Source organism: Strix aluco, chromosome 13, assembly GCF_031877795.1.
Source record: "Strix aluco isolate bStrAlu1 chromosome 13, bStrAlu1.hap1, whole genome shotgun sequence".
Classification (NCBI taxonomy): domain Eukaryota; kingdom Metazoa; phylum Chordata; class Aves; order Strigiformes; family Strigidae; genus Strix; species Strix aluco.
In genome coordinates, this window is record NC_133943.1 from 20,145,164 (window position 1) to 20,168,667 (window position 23,504).

General features: G+C 53.3%; 1 protein-coding gene across 2 annotated transcripts in view; it reads right to left on the reverse strand.

Moving 5' to 3' along the window:
- The window catches only part of PCDH1 (protocadherin 1), a 53,210-nt gene that overhangs the window by 22,188 nt on the left and 7,518 nt on the right, over positions 1-23,504 (reverse strand). For both annotated transcript variants that reach the window (XM_074838799.1, XM_074838801.1), the window contains exons 3-4: positions 20,317-22,509; positions 3,209-3,428 (exon numbers count right to left, since the gene is read on the reverse strand). In XM_074838799.1, coding sequence (XP_074694900.1) covers positions 3,209-3,428; positions 20,317-22,509 — 2,413 coding nt within the window. The remainder of the gene's footprint in view (positions 1-3,208; positions 3,429-20,316; positions 22,510-23,504) is intronic.

Consider the following 23,504-nt stretch of genomic DNA (forward strand, 5'->3'; position numbering starts at 1 on the left):
CTCCTTCCAACTAAAGCAAATCTGTGATACAGGGGGAGCAGATGTCTTTAGCAAAAGCAACGGGTGGCCAAGTGGGAGACTAAGCTCAGTTCCCAGCTCAGTGTAACCCACAGAAGTGGATAACAGCACGGCAAAATGTTGGGGAGGAAACAGTGGGCAGCTAGGTAAAATACCAGGGATGATAAATGCCTGGGATGACTGAGGAGCTGGCACATCAGTGCCAAGATACTGGAGAAGTCTTCATCAGAAACATCGTAATTCCTCCTGAAAAGGACCTGGCTCAGCCCCTGCAATACAGCATTTTACTGCAGTCTGCACAGTAAAAAGTGTCCAAAAAAGGAGGACACTGATATGTGTGTTAATCAAGTGAAGAACCATCTACAAAGAAAAGGCATGGATCTGTCTTCCAGTTGAAATGCTATAAATAGCCTTGCATACTTGCTTATCAGATTGGTTCGGCTGCAGGGATAATCTCCTGGAGAAAGCAATGGAAGCCCTGTTATGTTGGATATTTATAACTAGATGAAAGCCTAGAAAATGCACAGTCGTGTCAGTCTTGCACTCGTGCCGCAAGATAGGATGTGTGGGATTCAATTCATCTCTTCAGTTTAATATAAGGTCAAGAATGGCTTAGTCTTCCCAGCTTCACAAAAAACATAATCTGATCTCTTTGAGGGGCTGGTGCTGCTCAAGCAGCTGCAAAAGCCAAGACAAGGGCATGGTGGGACAGTTCCCAGAAAGGTCATGATGGTCCCACATCACTGGAGACTCTTTGCAGGAAGCAAGACATTACCCTTCTCTGGACAAACAAGATGGAGAGGTCTTCTTTGTGCCACAGAAAGGTCTGATGTGCCACATCTCGGGCAGGTGGATCGTGGGAAACACAACTCTGATGAACTGATCTAACACAATCAGTACTTCCTAATCTCCACATCACCTGGCCTGGTGCTAGAGTCCCCTGATAGTCTGCTTAAGGGATCACAACCCTGACCCCAGCCCTTCAAGTTCATTGAACTGCCTTTGCCAGATTATCTGCAGAGCACCAGGACTGACCGGTGAATTCCCCAGAGCCTTGGCCTGCCATGGCCTCTGCACTGAACCTGGTTTATATAGGTCAGAACAGCTGCTGGAGGCACTGGAGCCTGACTTCCCAACCACTGCCACGTGAAGGGAGCCAAGCCAGGACAGGCTGGGGGATGGTGAGCAGAACAGGGTCACAGTTATCCCCTGGGAGCCTCTGCACATGTCTGTATCACAGGTGGATTTGTTCATGGATGGGTGTGTGGTGATTTCTGTCCTTCTGAGCTATGAACATACACAGGGACTCTTGTGCAAAGGGAAGGAGCTGCCCAATTTATAGGGCAGGTTGGGTTTTGTGATGCTGTGGGCAGGGAGCCATGCCTGGCTGCTCTGTCCCTGTGACAGCCACTGCTCTGGGCAGTGTCCCCTAGCCTTCCTCGGGTCTGGTCATCCCCATCAGGCAAACAATGAACGTCCCAAGGACTACAGGCAGCCCTCTCTCCCTCCATCTCCTGCTGCAGACCCTCCGGGTCCTCCTCTCTCGCTCTCTCTCTCTCTCTCTCTCTCTCCTCTTTCTACTTTTAGCCCTGATCCTCCCTCATCATCTCTGGGTTGCCTTCCACCTTCAGGGTCTCAAACTTTCCTCTTTCAGGCCCATCATCATCACTGCCCCACTATATCCTTCAGCACAGCCATGTGGCATGTCCTTGCTCACATGCCCCTCAAGCCTCTCTGGAGGCACAGCCTGGTACTCAAGGGCACTTGGGAAGTCCAGTATTGTCATCCCATGCCAGGACTCCAGGAACCTCTCCATAATGCTCTTCCCACTTGACTGGCCAGTACTCTTGGGAAGAAAGTGATCCGCACAACACTCCTAGACAGGAGTGTGCCTCATATTGCAAGAGCAAAAAATAGATTTGAGAACCCTGCCAGACCTGGCACCACCATGCCTTGCTTCAATGGTCGTAGCATAGGGAACTCCAGTGTTACTCCAGGAACTAACCTGGCAAGAAAGAAGAGATGTTCCACTAGACCTTCAAGATGACAAATTGCCCCAGGGCCCATGTGTTCTTTAATAGGGGGACCCAGCAGGTTTGCAACTCCCTAGACCAGCTGAACACACTCTCAGCCATTTTCATACCACATACAGACCTGTCCCAAAGTCAAGAGTGCTCCCAGAAGTAGGAGGAGACTTCAGGAGACCCTTTGCATCTCCTCCTTTTCCCTCCCAGAGGTTTTCTTTGAACTTGCCAGCTCCACTGCAACCTCCCCTCAGTACAAGAGCACAGAAGGCAGCAGGTATAGGAAAGTAGATGTTATGTGCACAGCCAGAGCCAAGTCCAAGGAAGCAACTTAAGCTGGCCAGCGAAGACAGCTTGGGGAGTGGGCTCATTGAGGGTAGTCAGGCAGGCAGCACAGAGGCAGCACAAGGAGCAGAACTGGGGTTGAAGCTGCGCCAGGGCAGGGGAAAGCCAGCTCTCCCGCGGTGAGATTGCAGACACCTCTGGTGGCGTTCTCAGGTAAAGGTGGACCCGAGCAGGAGGTGACCTGAAGGGCCCAATGAAGGCAGGACACGTCGCTCTCGGGTTTACCACCACCACACTCTCTGATCCTGCACTCCACACATCCCCTCACCACAGTCTGTGCCACTAAACCTGCTCTACTCCTCTGCTCCCCAGGAAACTCCCACGACAGCACAGAGAGCTGCATCACATCCCATCTGTCCCTACATCCCTACCCTGCCATGGAGGGAAGCACCCATGGGACCACCTGACTGCAGTACACAAGCTCATCATCAGTTGGGCTACAACCCCCTCTGCATGCCACCTGCGCTGCCATCTCGGACCATCCTGTTGGGCCCCCTGCCTACCTCATGCTAAACCCATCTGCCTCCTGCCAAACCCATATGACCCCTCACTCTTCCCACTCCCACATCTCCTAGCCTCCCCCAGACCTCCTCTCCCTCACCCACCTCTCCCCTCCCCACCATGTTCTTGCTTCTCTCTTGTTTTGAGCCTCACCTCTTCTCCAGTCTCCCAGCCCCACCAGACTTGAGCGTGGCAAGCCTGCCCCAGCCGAGCTCCTCACCCCATCTCACCCACACCAAGGGAGGTGCGGCATTGGGGATGAAGAGCCTCAGGTGCAGGGTCCCTGGGGAGGGGCAGGCACACATGCGGCGAGCACATACCATTCTCAGGATGCTCCATCTCCCCGATGCTGCCATCGGGCGTGGTGCGTTCGTAGTGATCCTCAGGCAGGGCTAGTGGCCCGATGCGGGGCCCCGACGATGATTTGCTGCTTGGGGTCTCTGATTCCTCCAGCCCACTGTCGTAGTAGCTGTGCTGGGAGGGATCCTGCAGGTCCTGAGCCTGGCTGGCTGCAGAGAACGTCACTCGGCGATGAGGTAACTGGGAGAGAAGAAAAAAGCTGTTGCATCACCCACCCAGCAGATGAAGGCAAAGGGAGGTCACCAAACCTGACCCCTAAACAGAGGCAGAGTGCTCCTGTCCACCACTCCTGACACCAGCAGCGTCCATCATCAGCCCCCCCACAGCCAGCCCGACAGACACGGCACTGGGCTCCACCCCAGCCAAGAGCATCCCATCAGACACCACCCATGCAGGGAGCACGCCTGGCATGGTACCTGTGCTCCCCTGACCCAACACCTCCCTCCACAGCTCGTGCCCCAGCCTCCTCTTCCACCCAGAGACAACCCTGGGCAGATGCCCTCTCCCATGACAGGCAGGCTCCAGAAAGGTCCCCTGTTAGCACAGCATCCTGAATCATTGGCCCCCACCCCACTCTTCATCTGAAGTCTCCACTCTGCACTCAGACTCTCCTCAGACACCCACCTGGCCAAACCCACCCAAGAGCCTCTCTAATGGGATCACTGCCCAGCACAGAGATATGGTGACATCATCCCTCCCCTTTCAGCCTCTGGTCTGACACCATCTCTCATCCTAAGAGGTTCTCCATCAAGGATCACCATCGCTTCTTTTGTCTGCTTGTTAAACATTTCAAAGACCCTACTTCACACTTTCTCTCCCCAGCTTTGCCTTGTGTTTGGGAGGAGTTCCCTGCAAACAACCATTAAACTACACCATTATCCTCCTCCAAATCCTTCCATACAATCCTTCTTTGTTATGATTACCAAGGAGTGCAAAGGGTAGCTAAAGTTCATAGGGCAAGAGCAGTATGATGAGTGCAGAGAATGAAACACAAACACCGAGAGAGAGGAAAAGACACAAAATCACCCACAAATGTAGGAAGGAGCTATTTGATGGGGATCTGAAGGTGATCAGGAGAGAGAGGAACCAACACACCATTTAGGCTGAATACCTTTTTTTGCTGATGACTTTACTACAACTGAGTGGCAATCAGGCATCCCACACAGCTAGCACCAACTAGGAAGGGGAAGGAATTGAGACTAACGGAGGGAAGGAACACACAGGGAGCATTTAGATGAGCTAGCTGCTTTTAGGATGGTTGAACCTGATTAAATTCACCCCAGGTGCTTAGAGACCTGATTTAAGCAAGTTCAGAGCTGTTAGGGCTTTTTTTTGTTTTGTTTTTGTTTTTTTTTAATATATACTTTTTTTAAAGAATTTGTAGAAAATCAGGGAGCTTCCAGAAGACTGTAAGTGAGCTAAAATAGCTCCTGTCTTTAAAGATGAGAAAAAAGAAGATCTGGAGAATTATAAAACAGTTAGCTTAATTTCAGTTCCTGGAAAAATACTGAAACAGATAAAAGAACTCTTTGTAAGTACCTACAAGATAACAAGGAAATGAGTAACAGCCACTGTAGGTTTGTCACAAACAAACATGTCAAGCCATTGAACTTCTTCCTTTGAAAAGACATCAGGCCTTGTGTATGGAGGAGGAGCAGTAAATGTTATATCTTGACTTTAGGAAGTTTTTTGACACTATTTTAGACAATATTCTCATAAGTAATGCAGGAAAACAGTGTAGGTGCAGCATAGTATTTTTCTGCTTAGGTGCAATTTACTGCAGGGTGGATGCAAAGCATTTAGAAAGTTGCATTCAGAAAGTAATTACTGAAGACAGGCCTTTCAGCTGGGACGATGTATCAAATGAAATTCTTCGGGTTGTGTTCCGAGTCCATCGCTAGCCTGTATTTTCATTAACTGCTTGGATGACAGATGTGGAATATATCTGTCACATTTGCACACTTGGGAAAAATAATCACCACGCAAGCAGCAGGCTGGCTGAGGGATTGGGGGTTACAACAGATCATGGGTTGACTATCCATCAACAGTGTCAATCTCTCACCAAAAAATGCATCTATATTGGGATGCGTAAACAGGCGCTTTGTCTTTAAGTCACAGAGGGATCTGTCTGCTCTGCTGGGTTCAGGCAGGACTTCAGCGGCAGAGCTGTGTCCAGTCTGGGCACCACTTTCAAGAACAGATGCACCAGTTAAGCAGAGAATAGAAACAAGCAGCTGTTAGAAATCATGACAAAACCTAGAAAGACTGAGGAAACTGGTCTGGGAAGGAGAAGGCTAAGGGTGGCAAAGGCATCACTCTTCAAGCTCATAAAAGCCTTCGGCAAGGAGAAAGCTGCTGCTTTTAACCATGGACAGAGAAGAAGGAATGGCCTTCACCTGCAGCAGGGAAGACCGAGGTTAGTCACTACGGAAAAAAATACAGTGGTAGGTTTAGCCAAGTGCAATAGATTGCCACAGCAGACGGTGCAATCTTTGTCATGAAGGGATAGGCAAGCACCTCTCAGGAGGTCTTCGTGCGCAGCTCTGGAGGAGCTGAGGTGAAGGCAGTCCTGCCCACAGCAGAACTGTGTGCAGGTGACCCTCCAGACGTCATCCCCCAGCCAGCTTTGTGGGCTGTGCAGCTGTGTAAAGCCTGAAAAAACCTCCACTGCACAGACGTCACTACCCACCATGGCAGGCAGTGCTGGCCCACAGCTTCTTCCTGCACCCCGACTGAAACTTCTTTCCTCCATCGCTGTGGCTCATCCCTAGCTCAAAGCTTCTGCTTTCACCTAGGCTTGTAAAACCCCAAACAGCTAGCGTTCCTTGGGGTGCCTGCAATAATACAAACGGCCTCAGAAACCCAGCCTGTGACAGCTACTATCCCTCCCCTGAGGGGTCTCCTGCCACACAGCATCACTTTTACCTAAAAAATACCTCCTTTAAGTGTCAGATCCTGCCTGGCAGCCCTTAGAAGGGCTCTTCTCCTCACTGCAGGGCAAAGGCAATCCACATTCAAGCCCAATCCCCTCCAAGCCTCCAAGACTGCGCAACAGCATGGCACTGGCAGGGGTTAGTGCTCCCCTTGTACTCTGCACAGTCCTAGTAGCTTGTGTCTGGCTGAAGCTCTCCACCCAGAGAGCCTTGTTCTGGAGTCACGGAAAGACTGAATCCATTTGTTTGGCACTGACTTACAGAAATTGGGTTTTGTATGACCTTTCTCAGCTAGGTTAAAGAGCCTTTCAGCATGCAGCGTTTTCTGCACAAGAAGTTCCTTGTACAGCGCAATCAAGGCACGCCTCAATCTTCTTTTTGAGAAGTTAAACAAACCAGGTTCCTTAAGTCTCAACCTGCAAGCCAGCGAATTAGTTTTGTGGCCCTCATCTTTACCTGCCCGAGTTTTTCCCCATTCCTCACCAGAAGCGATCACTGTGGGACTGCTGGTGCCATCTCACCAGGGCTTTCTGCAGAGCCTTGTTTTTCCTCCTACCTCTCAGTTTTTTTCATCTGAGGGCTGTATTAGCCCTTTGGCGGGAGCACCACAAGTGCTCACACTGAGCTACTCATGCAGTGTAACCCTTAAATCCATTTTAGAGTCAGTGCTTTCCAGGATATAAACCAGCATTCACTATTTCTCAATGTACAGCTTTGCATTTGGCTGTGTTAAAATGCACTTTGTTTAAATGGGCCCGGTTTACCAAGCAATCTGGATTGCTCTGCATGACTGCTCTATCCTCATCATGATCTCCCACTCCACCAATCTCCGTGTCAGCTGCAAATTTTATCAGCGGTGATTTTATATTTACTTCCAGATCATTGATTACAACGTTGAATGGCAGCAGGCACAGTACTGCTGTGGAAGAGCTCCTCTAGGAGAACCTCGTTCCACGAGGACTCCCAACCAACGACTGCTTTTCTTCGCGGAGCTGTTGATAAACCAGATCTTCATCTATTTAACAATGCTTTACTTATAATGACTAGTGTTAATTCAAAATAATAATAAATAATAATAATAATAATAATAATAATAACAACGCATTATCAACTTGGCTCTTCATCAAGCTCCAAGCTGATCAGCTGTATGCTGTAATCTCACACCAACATAAAACCAGCTCTGCTGCTTCAGACCCACAGGTATGCCTAGAGTAGATCCTGTTTCTCACAGTGGCCAGGAGCAGACGCCTAAGGAAAGGTTTAAGAACTGGACCTGTCATGTAATGACACTGCCCAGTATCCCTCCCCATCAAACTGCGTTGACTGACGTCAATGCTGTTTCCATCATTGAGCTTCCTGCCTTAGCTATTAATCCAGTTGTTCCCTGGGGCTGGTGAGGACAGTGTGCGGTGCACACAGCATCCCCATCGCTATTGCAGCTGGCTCATGGCATCACTGCCCTCCCACTCCTCGTGGCCCACATCCTGGAGTCCCCAGCTCCATTAACACCGCAGGATCAGAGAGCTCCTACTCTAGATCTTTAAAGACTCTTTGGTGCAAATTATTTTATCCGATTATTTCAAATATCACTATTGGGAGGAGGTGATATTTTGAATGTCTTTGCTGGTTACCAACACATTGGCAGGTACTGAATCCTACATTATATCTCAGTCCAGATCACTAGAAGTATTTATTGAATACTTGTGCATTTTTCTACATAATTAACAATTTTGCAGTCTCCAGTTGGAAATGACAATTGCTGGATTCCACCTCTTCCTAACACATTTTTTAAAGTACTCCTTATTGTGTTTAGTGTGTCAAAATTGCTTTTCCCCCAACGTTTTTGGCTTTCCTTGTCAAATTTTCTACACTCCATAACTACTCATTTCTCCTAATTGCTCTAGGCTCCCTCCCTTTTTCCCTTTTTCCCCACTAGTATTTATTGTTTTTCTATTTCTAACTGCTGTCTCCACTTTGCCACTGCACTAGAATAGGATTTGGGGCAAAGCTGTCTGTTTTCTTAGCTGAGGAATTGTGGTTCTGAAAAAACTCCTTTCAAGGTGTCCCCAGTGCTCGCTCGTATTCCTGATGGGGAGACATGCCTGTGCCAGCCTGTACATCTGAGGAGCACACGGAGCCCCCGTCCCCCACTTTCCGCAGGGAGCCCCAGCACCGGGCCGCCTCCAGCACCAGCGGATGCTCTGATGAAGACATTCATCCCCCGGTACATCCTGCGGGGTTCTGCTGTGCCGCAGCTCAGTTTTTTTTTTTCCTGAGCAAGGACTCGTTTGCAGCTCATACGTTTAATGACCCCCATTCTCTGTGAAGTGCTCTCACGCCTTTTTGAGTCCACGCCTGCTTTTGGCCCCCGTGGCATCCTGCAGCAATGAACTCTCTGCCCGTGTGCTGGGTGGAAAAGCACTTCCCTTTGGTTTTACATCTGCTGCCTGGTAATTTTTCCTTGAACTTCTCCTACCTGCAGGGTTATAAGAAAACATGAGTAATTGCTCCTCGCTCTATCCCTTTCCAATTTCACAGATCCGTGCTGCATCCTGCTCCGCTGTGTCCTCTGCGAGCTGCAGCGTGCGAGTACGTGCAGCCCCGTCCTCCTGCAGACTCCGGGCAGGTCGGGCCAGCTTTGCTGCCCTTCTCTGTGCCTGTTCCAGCTCTGCCACAGCCCTTCTGCAGCAGGGAAGGCAGGGTCACACACACGGTTCTAGTTTTGGGGCTTTGACAGTAGCAGAGACTTGTTCTGATGAGAAATTTTCTCGGGGTCTCCTCAACAGCCATCCCCAGCCTGTCTGGTCCTGGCTGCACACCCCAAAACCCCCCAGCACCAGTGCCTGCCAAGGGGCTGCTCTGTCCTGATGCCCGCTACCACGAGGGTCCCCACCCACGGATGCTGGAAGGGTACTAAGGGGACCCCCTCCCTCCTCAGCCCCACTCTGCTCCCTCCTGTCTCTTCCCTTCATCACAAACATCTCCAGCTCTCATCGGGACCGCACCAAGCTGATTGTCCTTGCTAAACCCAGGGAAAACAACTCAGCCAAAATGAGAGCAGTGCTACAAGAGAACAGGGCTGTGGGGTGTTGCACCAGATCCCCCCAAAACACACAGCATCACCCCCTGCGCAGATGGCATGGACCAAGTGGCAAGAGATGCAGTTCCATCTGATAGACCAGAAATTGTGCTGTTCACAAAGGAAACCTTAAAATCCACCCCGGGCACCCTTTTCCTGCTGACAGCAATGGTGCAGTGCAACAGCCCCCCCAGAGGTGAGTCACCCTGCTCCCCCCCCCCCCCCCGAGCGCCGATTAATGCTGGAGTGATGGAAATATTAAAATTGTTAACTACCTCGCTGCTGATCTGAAAGCAGGATCCACGGCTAATGGGCTTCTCTGGCAGCCTCCAATTGCTCCTGCACCTCCCCACATGCCAGAAGCCTCAACGGCCTTTCAGCCAGCTGCCAAAGGAGCTTGCTTCCCCAACAGCCGCCACAATGCAGCAACTCACAGGGCTGAAAGTGAAAGGCAATGTCAGACCCAATGCCCAGAATATAAAAATAAGTGACAAGGGAGCCATTGTAGCACATGAGTTAGTCAACTTCAGATTAATTCATGAACCCTTCTCTTTTACAAACCAACCTGGAGCTATGCAACATCCCTGGTTACTGAAAAAAAAAATAAAATCCCAGGGACCATGCCCCACACTATGCAGATCCAGCTTTTCATGTACAGAGGCTTTGCTGCATGTGGGAATTATTTTATTTGCTAGCGTCATGTCTGGAGTGGAGCATGGCTCCAGCACAATGCAACACAGGCTTCGGAGCAGGAGGCTGAGGGGAATATTATGCCCGTGGAAACCAGGGCAAGCCTCGAGGAAAGCTGGACCTGAATTGCCAAGAACTATCCAGGGCAATGTTCTAGCTCTAGGAAACAGGACACAAGCTCAGCTCATGACTGTAAGCAGTCGATCATTTTACAGCTTATCTGAACAACAACATGTGCTTCTGCTGGGGTGAGGTCAGAGAGCAGATAGCTCTTCCCACCCCTTCCCGTGCTACCCCAGCAGCACACTGTCCGGCCGCTGAACTGACTTTTGGAGAAGAAACCTTCCAAGAGCATCCCCCCACTCCTCCTGCACCCACCCTCACGCCCAGGTCTGCCATACCTGCACATGATGTGAAGAGCTCACAAAGTTATGTGGCACCAGGCAGAGCAGCACGGTAAGGGAGAGTGTTTGCGTATGAGCAGCGAAGGCAAATGCTGCCCTGGCTTGGTGTCAGCCTCCTGGCACCTACGGTAACCCTCTGCCCCTCAAGGACTGCTCTTCTCCCTCCTGTGTCCCTCCGGTCTCCTTCGTGGTCTGGGGATCCTGTCTGCCCCAGAGGTTGCTCCCTGCCCTGACACAGCATCTCCAGGTCCAGATTTTCGGAGGCACAAGGGCTAACTATCACTTCGTAAAGTGGACCGAACCACCCCAGAGCTGCAGTTCCCAGCAGTACTGGATTGCTCCCCTTCACCACAAAATGAAGAAATTGAGGAAAGAGCTGTTGCAGAGCAAGGGAACAGGTCCCAGGGACTCTGCCTGCTTTGGGCAAGGGAGGGATGGAGCAACCAGGCAGGACATCTACCTGCCTGGAGCTCCATCCAGCACAGACAAGGGAGGGAGATAGGTAAACCCAGCTCTAAGAAGAAGTGTGGTCTGTGCACACCTGTAGGACCCCTCCTGCATTCAAAAAAAAGTTCAAGCCTTCCCAAAATTTCGTCATTGAAGGTGGTGTCTCCAAACAAGCACTGACAATTCTGGACAGGACTACTAGCAGAGTTAAAGGTCCAGTTTTCTGATCTACCAGTCTGATGTTTTGCTAGGGTCACCTCCCTCACAGCTACTGTGGTTGCACAAGGCTGCAGCAACGGGGCTGACAGTTCTGGTCCATCTGATGTTCATGAGGTCTTGTTTGATGGCTGTGCTCTGCCCACAAATCCTTGTGTCCATCCCCATCCCAGTGTCTGAAGTGAGGGTTGTTCCCAACAATCCTTTAGCTCTCTCACAGTTGACAAATGAAGCTACAGAATGAATCCACAGCTCGAGCAAAGACACACAGGAATCCATGTGAATCACACCTCCCAAAACCAGGTATTCTCTGAAAAGCAACTGCTCACTCTTCACAGTGGCTGTTCGCATGGCTTCCATTGCTGAACAATTAGCAAGCGCTGACCTTGCAGTTACAAGAGAGGTGCTACAAGTCCTGCTGAAATAATGATAGCAGAACAGCCATCCTAAAATGGACATCAGATCCCGAGGCACTGTTTAATGAATAAATCTGGGTAAAATGTGGGCTGACTCCACACAGGTGCCCTGAAGCCTCCTGAAATTTGCATGATGCTCAAAGAAGCCGCCAAAGCCTGGTGCCAACCTGCCTGGTCAGATCAAATTTATCTAACTCATAGCAAGATCTAACACAATTAGAAACCCATTTAGACAGCCTCAGGACAGAGATTGCCTAACCTCTCAGCCTATCAGAGCTCCGAGCCCATCAAGGATGTGCAATTTGGCTTTTTCTTTGGTTGAAATGAAGACTGGAAAGGAAAATATGGAAATAAATCATCTGAAGGGTGAATCATAAAAATCTAAAGGGGTCATAATCTTTAAGGAATAATGTCTAAATTGGACTGACCGTGGTGTCCTGAAATGTCTATCACCTTCAAGCTGACAATAGAGCCATTTTGTAGATAGTTGGTATAGAGCAGAAATTGCTCGGGACACAGAAGGAGGTCTCATAATCACATTAAAACCATCTGAAGATCCCAGAGAGAAAAAGGTTCCAGGACCGGGAGTAACACTTGAATAAAGCCCTTGAGGAATCCAACAGCTGTAGAGTGGGAAAATAATGCTGGGAAAATAATGAGCTAATCTGGCTTCCAGTTGCACCCAGTGGAGCTGACAGATAGTATTGAAAACTCTGGGGAGAGCAGGGGGTCCCAAGCCATAGACTCAGGACTCTAAAAAAAAAGAGAGATAACCAGGAATGCTTCAGCGGAAGACTTTGCATGGAAAAAATGTCAATTCATTGAAATCAAATCGTTTTTCAAGGGAGCTTCTTGTTTCAAAGTTGGGGCAGGGGGGATATCTTTGCTGACATGTAAAAATGAAAAAATGATGCTCTTGCAAATGTTACTTTCACTTTAGAATTCAAGCCAAGTATTAATTATGAAGCTAAATTTAAAAAGGCCAGTCAGAATCGTGCCTTTGGAAATTATTAGGAAAAAAAATATATATTTATATATCTATATCCGTTGACTTGAACCAAAATAGAAAAAAAATTGTCAATTCTTGCTGATTTGTTTTCAAATTGAAAATTTTCCTCTGATGGCAACCCTGTTTTCTAACCACTTCTATTTCCATAGGCAAAGGGCAGAAGCTTTTCCTGTGTGATTAAGGTATTGTGTTTATTCCATAAGTCTGTGCACCAACACACTCTAGACATTAACAGAGCCCTCACTTTAGTGGTCTGAAACCAACCTGCACCTAATGATGAATGATGATACTGGGTAAGACAAGCCTTCATTTGGAGAGATCAAACAGGTAAGGCAAGTAATATTGTAAGGCTTGTTAAGGCCACTTGTCTTGCCTGCACTGGTCTGGCACTACAGCTCTTGCTGGCACATGACCCAAGGTATGGATGAGCTGAGGACAGCTTTCTTTTACCCTACCCTCAAATCCTGGGTGAGCTGTCAAGTCCTTGGGACAAACCTTGCAGATTGTGACTCAAGAAAAATTTCCTGAACATTAGAGAAAATTTCTGAGCTCTCTTCTCTGGGCAAGAGACATCCTGATAGTCCCTAATAAACTGTGATCTACTTGAAATCCTCGGAAAAAAACAGCCCAAGCTCCTCCAGGCACTCCCAGGGCCTTGAATCACAACACCCCAAAAGGTCTTGCCCAGACTGAATAATAATGAAGGGCTCTTCAAACATCTGAAATACTGATTTTGCTTTCTACTGGGCTTGAGTGCTTTTGATGAAGAAGCAGAAAGATTAACAGATTAGTGTAAGAGGAACATCAGACATCACATTAGCAAGACATTTAGAGCACAATCTCAGTCCTGAGCTCAGACAAGAAGTTCCCCCACAGCAGGGAGGGATATCTGTCAGAGCCTCGCTGGCAGCAGCTCTGCAGCTGCTCAGGAGCACCAGGGAGTTTGGAGCATGTGAAAACCAGGCCACGTGGGAGCTAAATAGCTCCAGGCTTTCAGGTTGCTCGGGCCTTTAGAGATGTCTCAGAGGAGCTGAATCAGGGCACTCTGCTCCGACAACTTCGGAGCAGGATCAGTTCCAAGGGAGAGGCGGTGATTCGCTGCCCTCCCAAAATGATGGCTCTAAAGACAGCTCTGATGAAACCTGCCAAGATCTGCGGCTGCCCAGCCGTGCCATGTTTAGATAGCAGATAGATAGGCCGGTATTTTGCAAGTGAAGAGGTGCTCAGAAGGGTGTTTACCTCCCAGGGTAGGGGCATCTTTAGGGATCTTTGGACAGGATCCACCAGGCATGGCTGTGAGTGCCAAAATGGATGTAAATGATGAGATAATGTACGAGGTTTCTCCTGCCCTCCTAGCAGGTCACTGCCACAAACCTACTCTCCCACCCACTCTTTCCTGTGAGCATCTGAAGGAGTGAGGCAGTAAACAGCTTACACCACAGGAAGACATTGATGCAAAACAACTAGGAGACGTTTTTAAGGGATCTTGGGGAGTTGTTTTTCTGTTCCTTTGTCTGACCTCCTACTCCTTGTGTGCTCTCAACCACAGGGTTGAGTCGGGAACCCCACTAGAAAAAGAAACATACTGCTGGTGGGATATGGAAAGCAGGTCCTCAAGGGTGCAGACAGACCTCCAGAAAAGTCCAGAAAGACAGAAGACAAGGTCAACGGGGGACCTACTGGGGGAGGCTGAGTGGGTCTGAGTCGCAGGTGACCCTGGCTCCCAGAGGTGAAACCAAGACCAAGCTCCACCCAGGTCAGACTGATGGACACTGCAGCTAGCATCAGTGGTGACAAGAAGGGGAGGACCAAGGTGCCAGAGGTGGCCCGTGCCCGATCAGCCAGGCTCCTTCTCACCCATGTTCTCTGCCTCAGCCAAGCAGACTATGTGCTTCCTGGGGCACTGAAGGAGGAGGGGATTGTGGGAAGAGTCCCTTTTGGAGTAATCTCCATTGACCATCTTGGTTTCTCCCAAGGGCAGAGCCTGGGTTGTGTAACTGCAGCTTGGATGGACCGGCTTGCAGGGCAGTAGGTAGGAGCACAGCTCTCCCATGGAGATGGGCTGTGCCTGGGGTTTCATGGGCAGGTGCACTCACACGACAGGTATGCATGGGGATGGAGGGTGGAGGGGAGGAAGGTGCTTTGGGCTTGGCACAGGACTCAGCTGCAGGGGCAGCGTTCAAAAGAACATTCCAGCAAGAGAGAGATCTGGCAGGGTACCATGGGGGCTGGATGTCCAAGACCCCACAACCCATGAAGGGGAGCTCCTGCTCTTTGTGACCCACCCCAGCACAGCTCCATGTGAGTCAGCCTGTGCACAGTTGCACAGCTCTTGCACACAATTCACACCGGGGCTCCGGGGTGGACACCAGCTCCGGGGACACAAGCGCACGCCATCCACCTCTTCACCGCTGTCTCACACCCCATCAGGACTGCCCTCCCCACCTTGGGCTGACATGGTTCCCAGGGACAGAGCCGTTCGGTGTCCCTTTGTTCCACCCATCCTTTAGCCCTTGCTCTCCCCCGCAACACCCCACCCCATCCTGACCTACATCAAGCACCCTCTCATTACCCCAGCCCCCTCTCCATCCCGTCCCAGAACATCCCATCTCTGTCCTCACCCGGGAGCACCCCACCCTCCACCCCCACCGGCTGCATCCCCCTCCCTCCACCCTTTATCCCATCCATGGCCTCCTGGTTGCTCTTTGGGTGGAGGGCCCACAAAGTGCCGGAGGACACACCCCAGTGCAGCATCAGGTTTTGCCCCAGGCTTGGGTGACAGATTTAACAGGCTGCAGGGCTGGGCCCCACTCCAGGCTGGTCTGTGCGGGCAGGGAACAGCACTGCAGCTGAGAGCCCGGCCGAGCGGGCAGAGCAGTGCTGGGAATATCAATCAGCGCGGCTTGGACTGGGCGGCTGCCCACACAGCCAGCGCTTTCATCGCACAGAGGATCCACAGCTCGGCTGTTGAAGCCAGCCGGGGACTCAGCCCTGTGCTGCAGAGGGCTCAGCATCTCTCTGTGCTGGGGCCAGCAGACAGCCGGTCAGGACAGACTGATGGGGAAGGGAAGCAACAAGGAAGGGCGAGGTCACTGCCCAAGCAGAGCAGGGGGAGAGATGGGGAAAGAGGGATGGAGAGGAGCAGATATTATTGTGAAAGAAAAGAGGGGGGGGGGGGGGGAAGAAGTCCACCAGATCCAAGCTAGGAAAGCACCCATGTTCACCACAGACCAACGCTGGCTCCAAGGGCATCAGGCAGGGAAAGCTTGAGGGTCTGAGAAGCAAGATGAAGAGGAGGGCAGGGACGAAGAAGCAGCATCTGGCTCAGCAGGCTGGAAAAAGGGGAACTAGCCAGAGCTGCAAGCCACCCAGGCAGCCCAGCCCCATGTGAGGAGCCCCAGGCAGGTAGCACAGGCTGGGTGAGCCTTCAAGGAAGCAAAGGATGAGGTCCCAAGCGCTGGTGTGGCCAGGGACTGTCAGGCAGGAGAGCCAATGCTCTCCTCGATGGGATCAGGGCAGTGAGTGCCACCGCCTCCTTGCAGACATGCTGCTTACAGACGAGTCGTCACCTACCCAAGGCTGCACACTATGTACACCCCGCTGTCACCTCCCGCCGCGTACAGGCTGTGTACACCCCACTGCCACCGCTCCGCACAGCACAGCATGCACATAACCCTGTGCCACCTCTCCCTGTGGTGTGTAACCCCTCTGTGCCTCACCCCGCTGCAGTACAGGCTGCATGTACCCCACTGCCACCTCCTCTGGGGACAGGGGTTGTACCCCTCCCTGTGCCACCTCTTCGTGAAGGACAGACTGGCTGCACCCCCTCACATCACCTACCACTGCCGCACAGCCCGGACACGTGCCTCCGCCACCCCCTGCCACAGAGACCACACACCCCTCCGTGCCACCCCTGCGTGGGGTACAGGCTGTGAGCACCCTGCTGTCACCTCCCACACGCGGAGAGCAGGCTGAGTACACCCCGCTGTCACCTCCCCCTGCAGCACAGCCTGCGCACACCCACGCTGTCTCTGGCTGTACAGGCCAGGCTGTACCGCGGGGTTGCTCATCTCCTGTGGCTGAAGCTCTTCATCTTGAGGTCCCGAATGCCCCATGTTGCTCTCCCAGGCATAGGCACCCCTCCCTGCCATAAACCCAAGTCCCCCAGCACAGACCTGCCAGGAATCACTGCACATTCCTGCCTTGCTCATGGGGGTCTCAGCATCCTCACCAACTCTCCAGAAGCCATCACGGTGTATGACCCACCCCTTGCCCCCTCCCCCCAGCTCCCTCAAGCACCCCATTGATGCTCACAAGCCACCCTACATTCATAGTTGTTTTGCAGAGCCCAGCCACTCTCCCCAGCACAGCCAGGGCTCAGCCCCGACCCTGCGGCCCCCGGGACCTCACTGACATGCTCCCTTATTTGGTCTCTGCATGCCAGAGCCAAATCTGAACCAAATGCAATTGATCCCAGGAGCAGGAGCTGATTTGCAGTGCCTGGGAACTGCTGCCAGCATAGTGTCTTTCTGAAACTGGGGAAAAACAGGGCAGGTCCCCCATGAACCCTCAGCTCCATCTGCAGCTCGTTGCTGGATCCATTTATCAGCTCATTCCACGTGAACGACCTTGAGAAAATCCACTGACCCAGGACAGTAAGAGACTTTCCCAGACATCTGCCGACACCTAAACCTGCAATTTATGGAGACTCTAAGCAAAATTCTAAAACAAGACAATTTCATTTTTATCCATTACAGGTACAATATTCCTCTTATCCCCCCCCGCAGAGAGTAATTAATACTGCACGGTGCTCCTGAGCCTGCAGGCAGGTGCAGGCACCTCTGCTGAGCTCACAGTAGCACGCTGAAGTTAACACCACTCCAGCCAGTTTCTCAGATGGTGGGGGACTGCAAGGACCCGAGGCAGTCTTACGCTTGTGCAGCCAGGAAAGGATGTAGCATTTCTCCCCGCCCCCCCCAGTATAAAAAACCCCCGAAGGATGGAGCCTGGGAGACGGCAGAAGAAAGAGATGCTCCCCACGTCAGCATCTGAGAGGCTGCATTCTCACCCCAGGTTCATCAAAGAGCTGCCAAGGACAAGAAAGGAAGGGAAACTTCTCTCAGAAAGTTCCCAAAGGGAAGCAGATAGCAATGCTGAGCCAAGCCCCCAGACTGCCCTGCCCAGCCCTGCAGGGACTAGTTATTTAGGTGGTTGCTGGTGTCTCCTTTCCATCTCTGCAGCCATCGCATCTCCCCGCAGGTCCCAGCCCTGCCTGCCTAGGAGGCCCAGACACTTCCTGGACGGTTCAAGATAAAACCTTATGCTGTTAGCAAAACAAACTAGGAGGCTGTGAGAGCCAAGGCTGGCACAGGGCTGAAACCACCGAAGCCAGAACCACTGGTTTCCCCGGATGATCTAATCTCTCCCAGCGCCAGAGCTCCTCTTCTCCAGCAGTCTGGTGTGGCCAGTTGGAGCCTCTGGGAAAGAGGTGAAGCTGGTGCGATGGGCGCAGGGATGTCTGCCCCAGTTTGAAAGAAAAACCATGAGAAAGAGGAAGGGGTGGCCAGGAAGGGGGTCCCTGAGATGTGATGCTTGGCTGGAGGGAAGGGGGTGTAGGACGGCCTCATCCAGGGCCTGGGGAAGGGGCGCTGTGCTACTCCTGCCTACCAGGATCCATCCTCTCTCCAGCCCACTAGAAACAAGAGCCTGAGCAAGACCCAGAGCAGCAGCATCGCCCCCAACCTGCCCGACAGGAGGGGCAGAGCCATCTTTATGGGGAGCGTGGCCACCTGGCTCCATCGCCATCCCGCAGCCCTGCTGCCACCAGCCTGCCTGGGAGGACCTCTCCTTCACTGCAAAGGTGCCCACTGCATCCCGGGGTGGGGGGAGCACCTTCCTTCGTGTGCTTCCCCCCACTGCTGCTGACACATCGAGGCTCCATCTGCAACCGCGTCCTCATTCCAGCACTGTAGCGGGTGAGAGGCAGGCATCTTCCAGCCCTCGCTGACAGGATTTGGGTCATGCTAGCCAGGCACTGTGCGGCAGGGATCTGTTCCTCCATGCTCTGGCTTTGGGACATGAGTCGGTCTCAAAAGGACAGGGGGATGTACCAGGAGAAGCTATGCAGGGAGATGTTGGGGTAGAAGAAAGCCAGGCTGGCTGGTCAGACTGCCTCCACGTCCACACACGTACACGTGTGTGTGTATGCACATGCGTGTGTTGTGAACCATGTCCCGGAGGAAGCTGTCTCCTTAGAGGGCCAGGCAGTGACTGGAGATGGGAGATGTCAATTTAGAGAGCGGGGTCAGTACCATGAAGCCTCTGGACTGGCCACACTGGGGCACGGTAGAGGGCTTGTGGAGATGGCTGGCCCACAGGAGCATCACTTCTGGGAGCTGTGGGGCCTGGGTGCTCTGGTGGCCAAGGAGGTGGAAAATATGCCTGGGAAACTGCTGGGAGCAAGAGCATCTTCAGGGGCAGCAGGGAAAATAAGGCACAACTGGTCAAAAATAGAAAACTTTATTGAAGTCAAATCCAACAGGGCAGCTGAGCTCAGCCCCACGGCAGGAGCCCAGCCTGCCGCTCACCGGGATACAAAGGGAGCAGGAGTCTCCATAGGGCACAGAGGGTACAGCACGGTGGGGGAGTGGGTGGTCCTCACCCACGGGGCCCCAGGAAGAAGGCAAAGCCACAGGCACTCATCCCCCCTCTCCCTCCCTAGCTAGTTAAGGATAGACCCGACGGGCGCCAAAGCAGAAACGTGGTGCAAGCTAACTGGCCAGACAGCCAGAGGAAAGAGGGTCCTGCAAGCTCCGGGCTCATCCCACAACCTCCTGGGACAGCTCCAAGCTCCAGTGCACACCAGCAAGCAGCCTCTCCCAGTCGGCAGCCAAGACCTACCTCCACCCTGCCCCACAGGCAGCAGAAACCCCCAGCTAGACCAAGAGCAGTGACCCGACCGCAGCACGCAGCAGAGACCCCAGTGCCCCTCTCCTCCAGCCCCGAACACGAGACCCAGCCCCGGCACGCGGCTGGACCCAGGCTGCCTGGAGGAAGAGCCCTGGCTGCCGGATCCGCTCTCCCCCTCTGCAGTGGCTGCAGCACGGCTCCCGCAGAGCCGTAGCTCCGGGCCCGATGCTCGTGCTAAGGGAAGCCCGGTTTTCACCGCACTGGCTATGGCAGAGGGCCCAAGCCTGGGGGAAGCCAGAGCCTGAGCCTGGGAAAAAGGCAGAGCTTTTCTCCTCCACCCAGCCCCACCTGCCTGGGCAGCCACAGCGGGTGCAGAACTCCCTTTCAGGCGGCTTTGCGCAGGAATGGTGAAAGGTTCAGCCATACCAGCAGAGCTGGGCTGGCAACAGCCTTCCCCACTGCTCCCTGGACAGGGGCAGGGCTGGAAACTGGATGTCCAGAGCTGTGGCAGGAGCAGGACCAGGACCAGTCTCTCCTCCCCACGAGTCAGCCCAAGTGGAGGGATGGATGGGAGGGTGGGCATTGCCCTCCTCGGTGCCCGTAGAGCCAGTCCCCAAAGGGGAGCCAGGCAGGTGGGATTCCCTCCCTGGAGCTCCACATGCAGAGGCACACGCATGCAGCGCCCTTCACATCACCATCACCCAGGGAGCGCCACCAGGACCCAGCCCCGGGCACTCTGACAAGGGCTTTGACAGTTTTTGGCCTCCCCCCTCCCCCACCACCCCATCCCCTCCCCACCCCATGACCAGGCTCCATGGCTCGGCTCCGGGGTAGTCCTCCGCCAGCCCCCCAAGGCCACGCATGCAGGGCTTGGGGCCAGTCCACGCTCATTCCCACACCTCTGTCCAGATGGCTCCCCGGTGCAGGGGGGGGGCCGCTGCCGGCCTCAGGATGAGCTCTCCTACCTGCTTGTTGGTGTATTTCTGGGGATTGGTGCGGTAGCTGTAGTCCGAGTACTGCTCGGAGCCCGTCGAGTTGTTGTCCCCGGTGCCAACAAAGGTGTTGGTGGCTGGCAGGTCCTGCACCACTTGGTGCTTCTTGGAGGCAGAGGGTGACTGAGGCTGCAGCTGGATGGAGGGCAGCGGCGAGTTGGAGCGGTAGTGGCGACCCAGGTCTGGGCTGCCCGGCGGGTAGTTGAGGGGCAGATGGATTCGGGGGCTGTCGCTGACAGAGTCGTTCATGAGGTTGAACTTGAGCGATTTCTGCAGTCCTGTCTCCTCTTCATCCTCCGTGGGCTTCGGTGGCTTCGGAGACTTGCTCTTCTTCACCTTGCTCTTGCTCTTACTACTCTTGCTGGCCTGCTTGGGTGCATACAGGTCCTTGGTTTCCTTCTTGCCTGCCTGGTAGCCACTCTTGGCTTCCCGCTGCCGGCAGTAGCGCACCAGGACGACCAGCACAATGACCAGAGTGACAGCCACGATGCCGGCGATGACACCGAAAAGGATGTTGCTTCGCTGCTTGCTGCGCTCGTATTCGGGGTCTCCAGCGATGTCTATGTCGAGCGGTGTGTCCAGGCTGTGCCCCACCAGCGTGTCCAGCAGCGTGCGGTTGGCCAGCGTCTCGTTGACGTAGAAGTGCACCAGCGCCGTGCCATGCCGCGAGGGCTTGCCCTTGTCATTGACACGCACCACCAAGCGGTGCAGGCCATGGTGTTTGCGCAGGATCTCCTTCTCCAGGGTGATATCTCCACTGTGTGGGGAGATCTGGAAGAGCTCGAAGGGGTTGCCGCCTGTGATGCTGTAGGTCAGCTCTGCATTGACACCAGAGTCAATGTCCTCTGCCTTGACCTTGCTCACCTGCTGACCAGGGCTGGTGTGGGGCAGGATGTGTTTGTAGGTGGCATTGGAGGGTGAAGTGATGAAGGGGGCATTATCATTCTCATCCAAGACGTTGATGGTCACCCCCACGTAGGCAGACCTGGGAGGATCCCCACCATCCACCGCCTTGAGTCGGAAAGTGTACGTGCTCTGCTGCTCCCGGTCAAAAGAGATGCTGGAGAGGATGGTGCCAGTGCCATTCTGGATGACAAAATCCCCGTTGTCTTGCTCCACCGACAACTGGATGCGGGCGTTTTCTCCTTTGTCAGCATCAATCACCGTCACCATGCCCACAGGGCTGAGGGGCGGCATGTTCTCCATCACTGAGAAGTTGTAGCCGCTCAGCATGAACTTGGGGTCATTGTCATTCCTGTCCATGACATTGATGGCCACAGACGCTGTGCCCTTGAGGCTGGGGCTGCCCTTGTCTGCCGCCACCACCAAGAACTCGTAGCGCTCCCGCTGCTCTCGGTCCAGCACCGCCTTCACCCGGATCTCCCCAGAGTCGGGGTCAATGGTGAAGGAGCCCTTGGAAGAGGGGTCCGTTACCAGGGAGTAAACCAGCTTGGCGTTGGAGCCACTGTCAGCATCACTGGCACTCACCTCCATCACCAGGTCATCGGGCTCATTGTTCTCGGGGAAGGCCACCTCGGTGAAGCTCTGGCTGAAGACAGGAGCATTGTCATTCACATCCACCACCTGCACCTTCAAAGAGTTGGTGCTGGAGAGGGGCGGGTTCCCCGAGTCCACTGCCACAATCTCAATAGTGTAATCCTTCACCGACTCGTAGTCCAGTGGCGTGGTGGTCTGTAGGAAATATTTCTTCTTGCTGTCGCTCCCTGTTTCACTAGCCTGCCGCAGCTGGAATGGGACATCACCAGCCACCACACAGGTCACCACGGCATTTTCACCCTCATCTCGGTCGGACACCTGCACCAAAGCCACTGCTGTCTCTACTGGCACGTCCTCCGAGATATTTGCCATGCCATCCTGGTGGGTGACGAGCCCAATGCCCCGGATCTCTATGGAGGGCGCGTTGTCATTCATGTCCTTGATGGTGACCACCACCTGGGTGCGGGCGCTCTTGGGGTTGGCCCCCTTGTCCTTGGCCATGACGGAGAACTTGAGGATGTTGACATCCTCACGGTCTATGGGCCCCTGCACAGTGATGAGCCCTGTGGCGCGGTCCAGGCGCAGCAGCCGGCGCACCATGTCTGAGGCTTGGTGGAAGGAGTAGTCGATTTCGGCGTTGGCGCCCTGGTCCGAGTCGTTGGCTTTCACCTGCAGGATGAGGGACAAACAGTGAGCAGGACGGCAAGGTGGCATGAACCCCTCCACCACTGCCACGCTGCCTGCTGCGGCCTCCTCTGGGGACTGCTGGGGGGGAAAAACCAGGATTTCCTCTTCTGGGGCCAAGGACTATGGGGCAAAGAGCCTGGGACCGGCAGAGCAGCTGGGAGCGGCCCTCCAGCACAGAGGCTTTTCCTTGCTCTTCCAGCAAAACCGGCTGGGCCGGTTGGCCATGCTCCCCTCCCGGCCAGCTCCGGCACGCAGGGAATCCTCCAGGAACCCATGCCGCTGCGGGGAGACATGCTGCATGGAGTGATGTCTCCAGCTGTGCCCGCTCTGCAAAACCCTCCCCAAAGAGGGGTCTGAGCAGCTGCCTGGCCGAGGTGAGGATGAGGAGGAGGGAAGCGAGGGTGTGCGACGCTGCAGCAGCTCCATGCTGGCATTCAGGGATGCAGCCAAGCGGGGACTGGGGTTGCCTAAGCTCTGCACGGCACCAGTTGTCCCTGCCCGCCCGTCAGGAGCTCTGCATTCACATAAACCTGCCTCTACGCCTATTATTTGCTTTCTAAAGAAGATGAGGTTTGTCTAACATTTGCCTCCCTAATCGGCTCTCCGAGCAGCCTCTTCTCTGCACCATTTGCTGCTCCGCCGTTATCTTGCTCAGCAGATTTGGATGGAGAACGAAAGTTGTTAAATGTAAATTCCACCTTTTACCTCCACTCACAAAAAAGGCGGAAGTCATTTTCCCCCTGAAAGATAAAAGCTGAGGAATGGCAGCAGCGGCGTCTCAGCCCATTCTCCTCCTGGCCGTGCGGCTCCCTTATCTGCTTCCAACTTCCATTCTCTTAACAGTGAAAAATGAATTCTTAAAAAATTCACATCAGAATTAGCAAGCAGATGAGAGCTGGCCGAGCTCCGCTTATTAAGATGGCAGCTGCAGATAAACAGATGTCGGCTACTATCATCTCAATGCCCCCTCCAAGCCA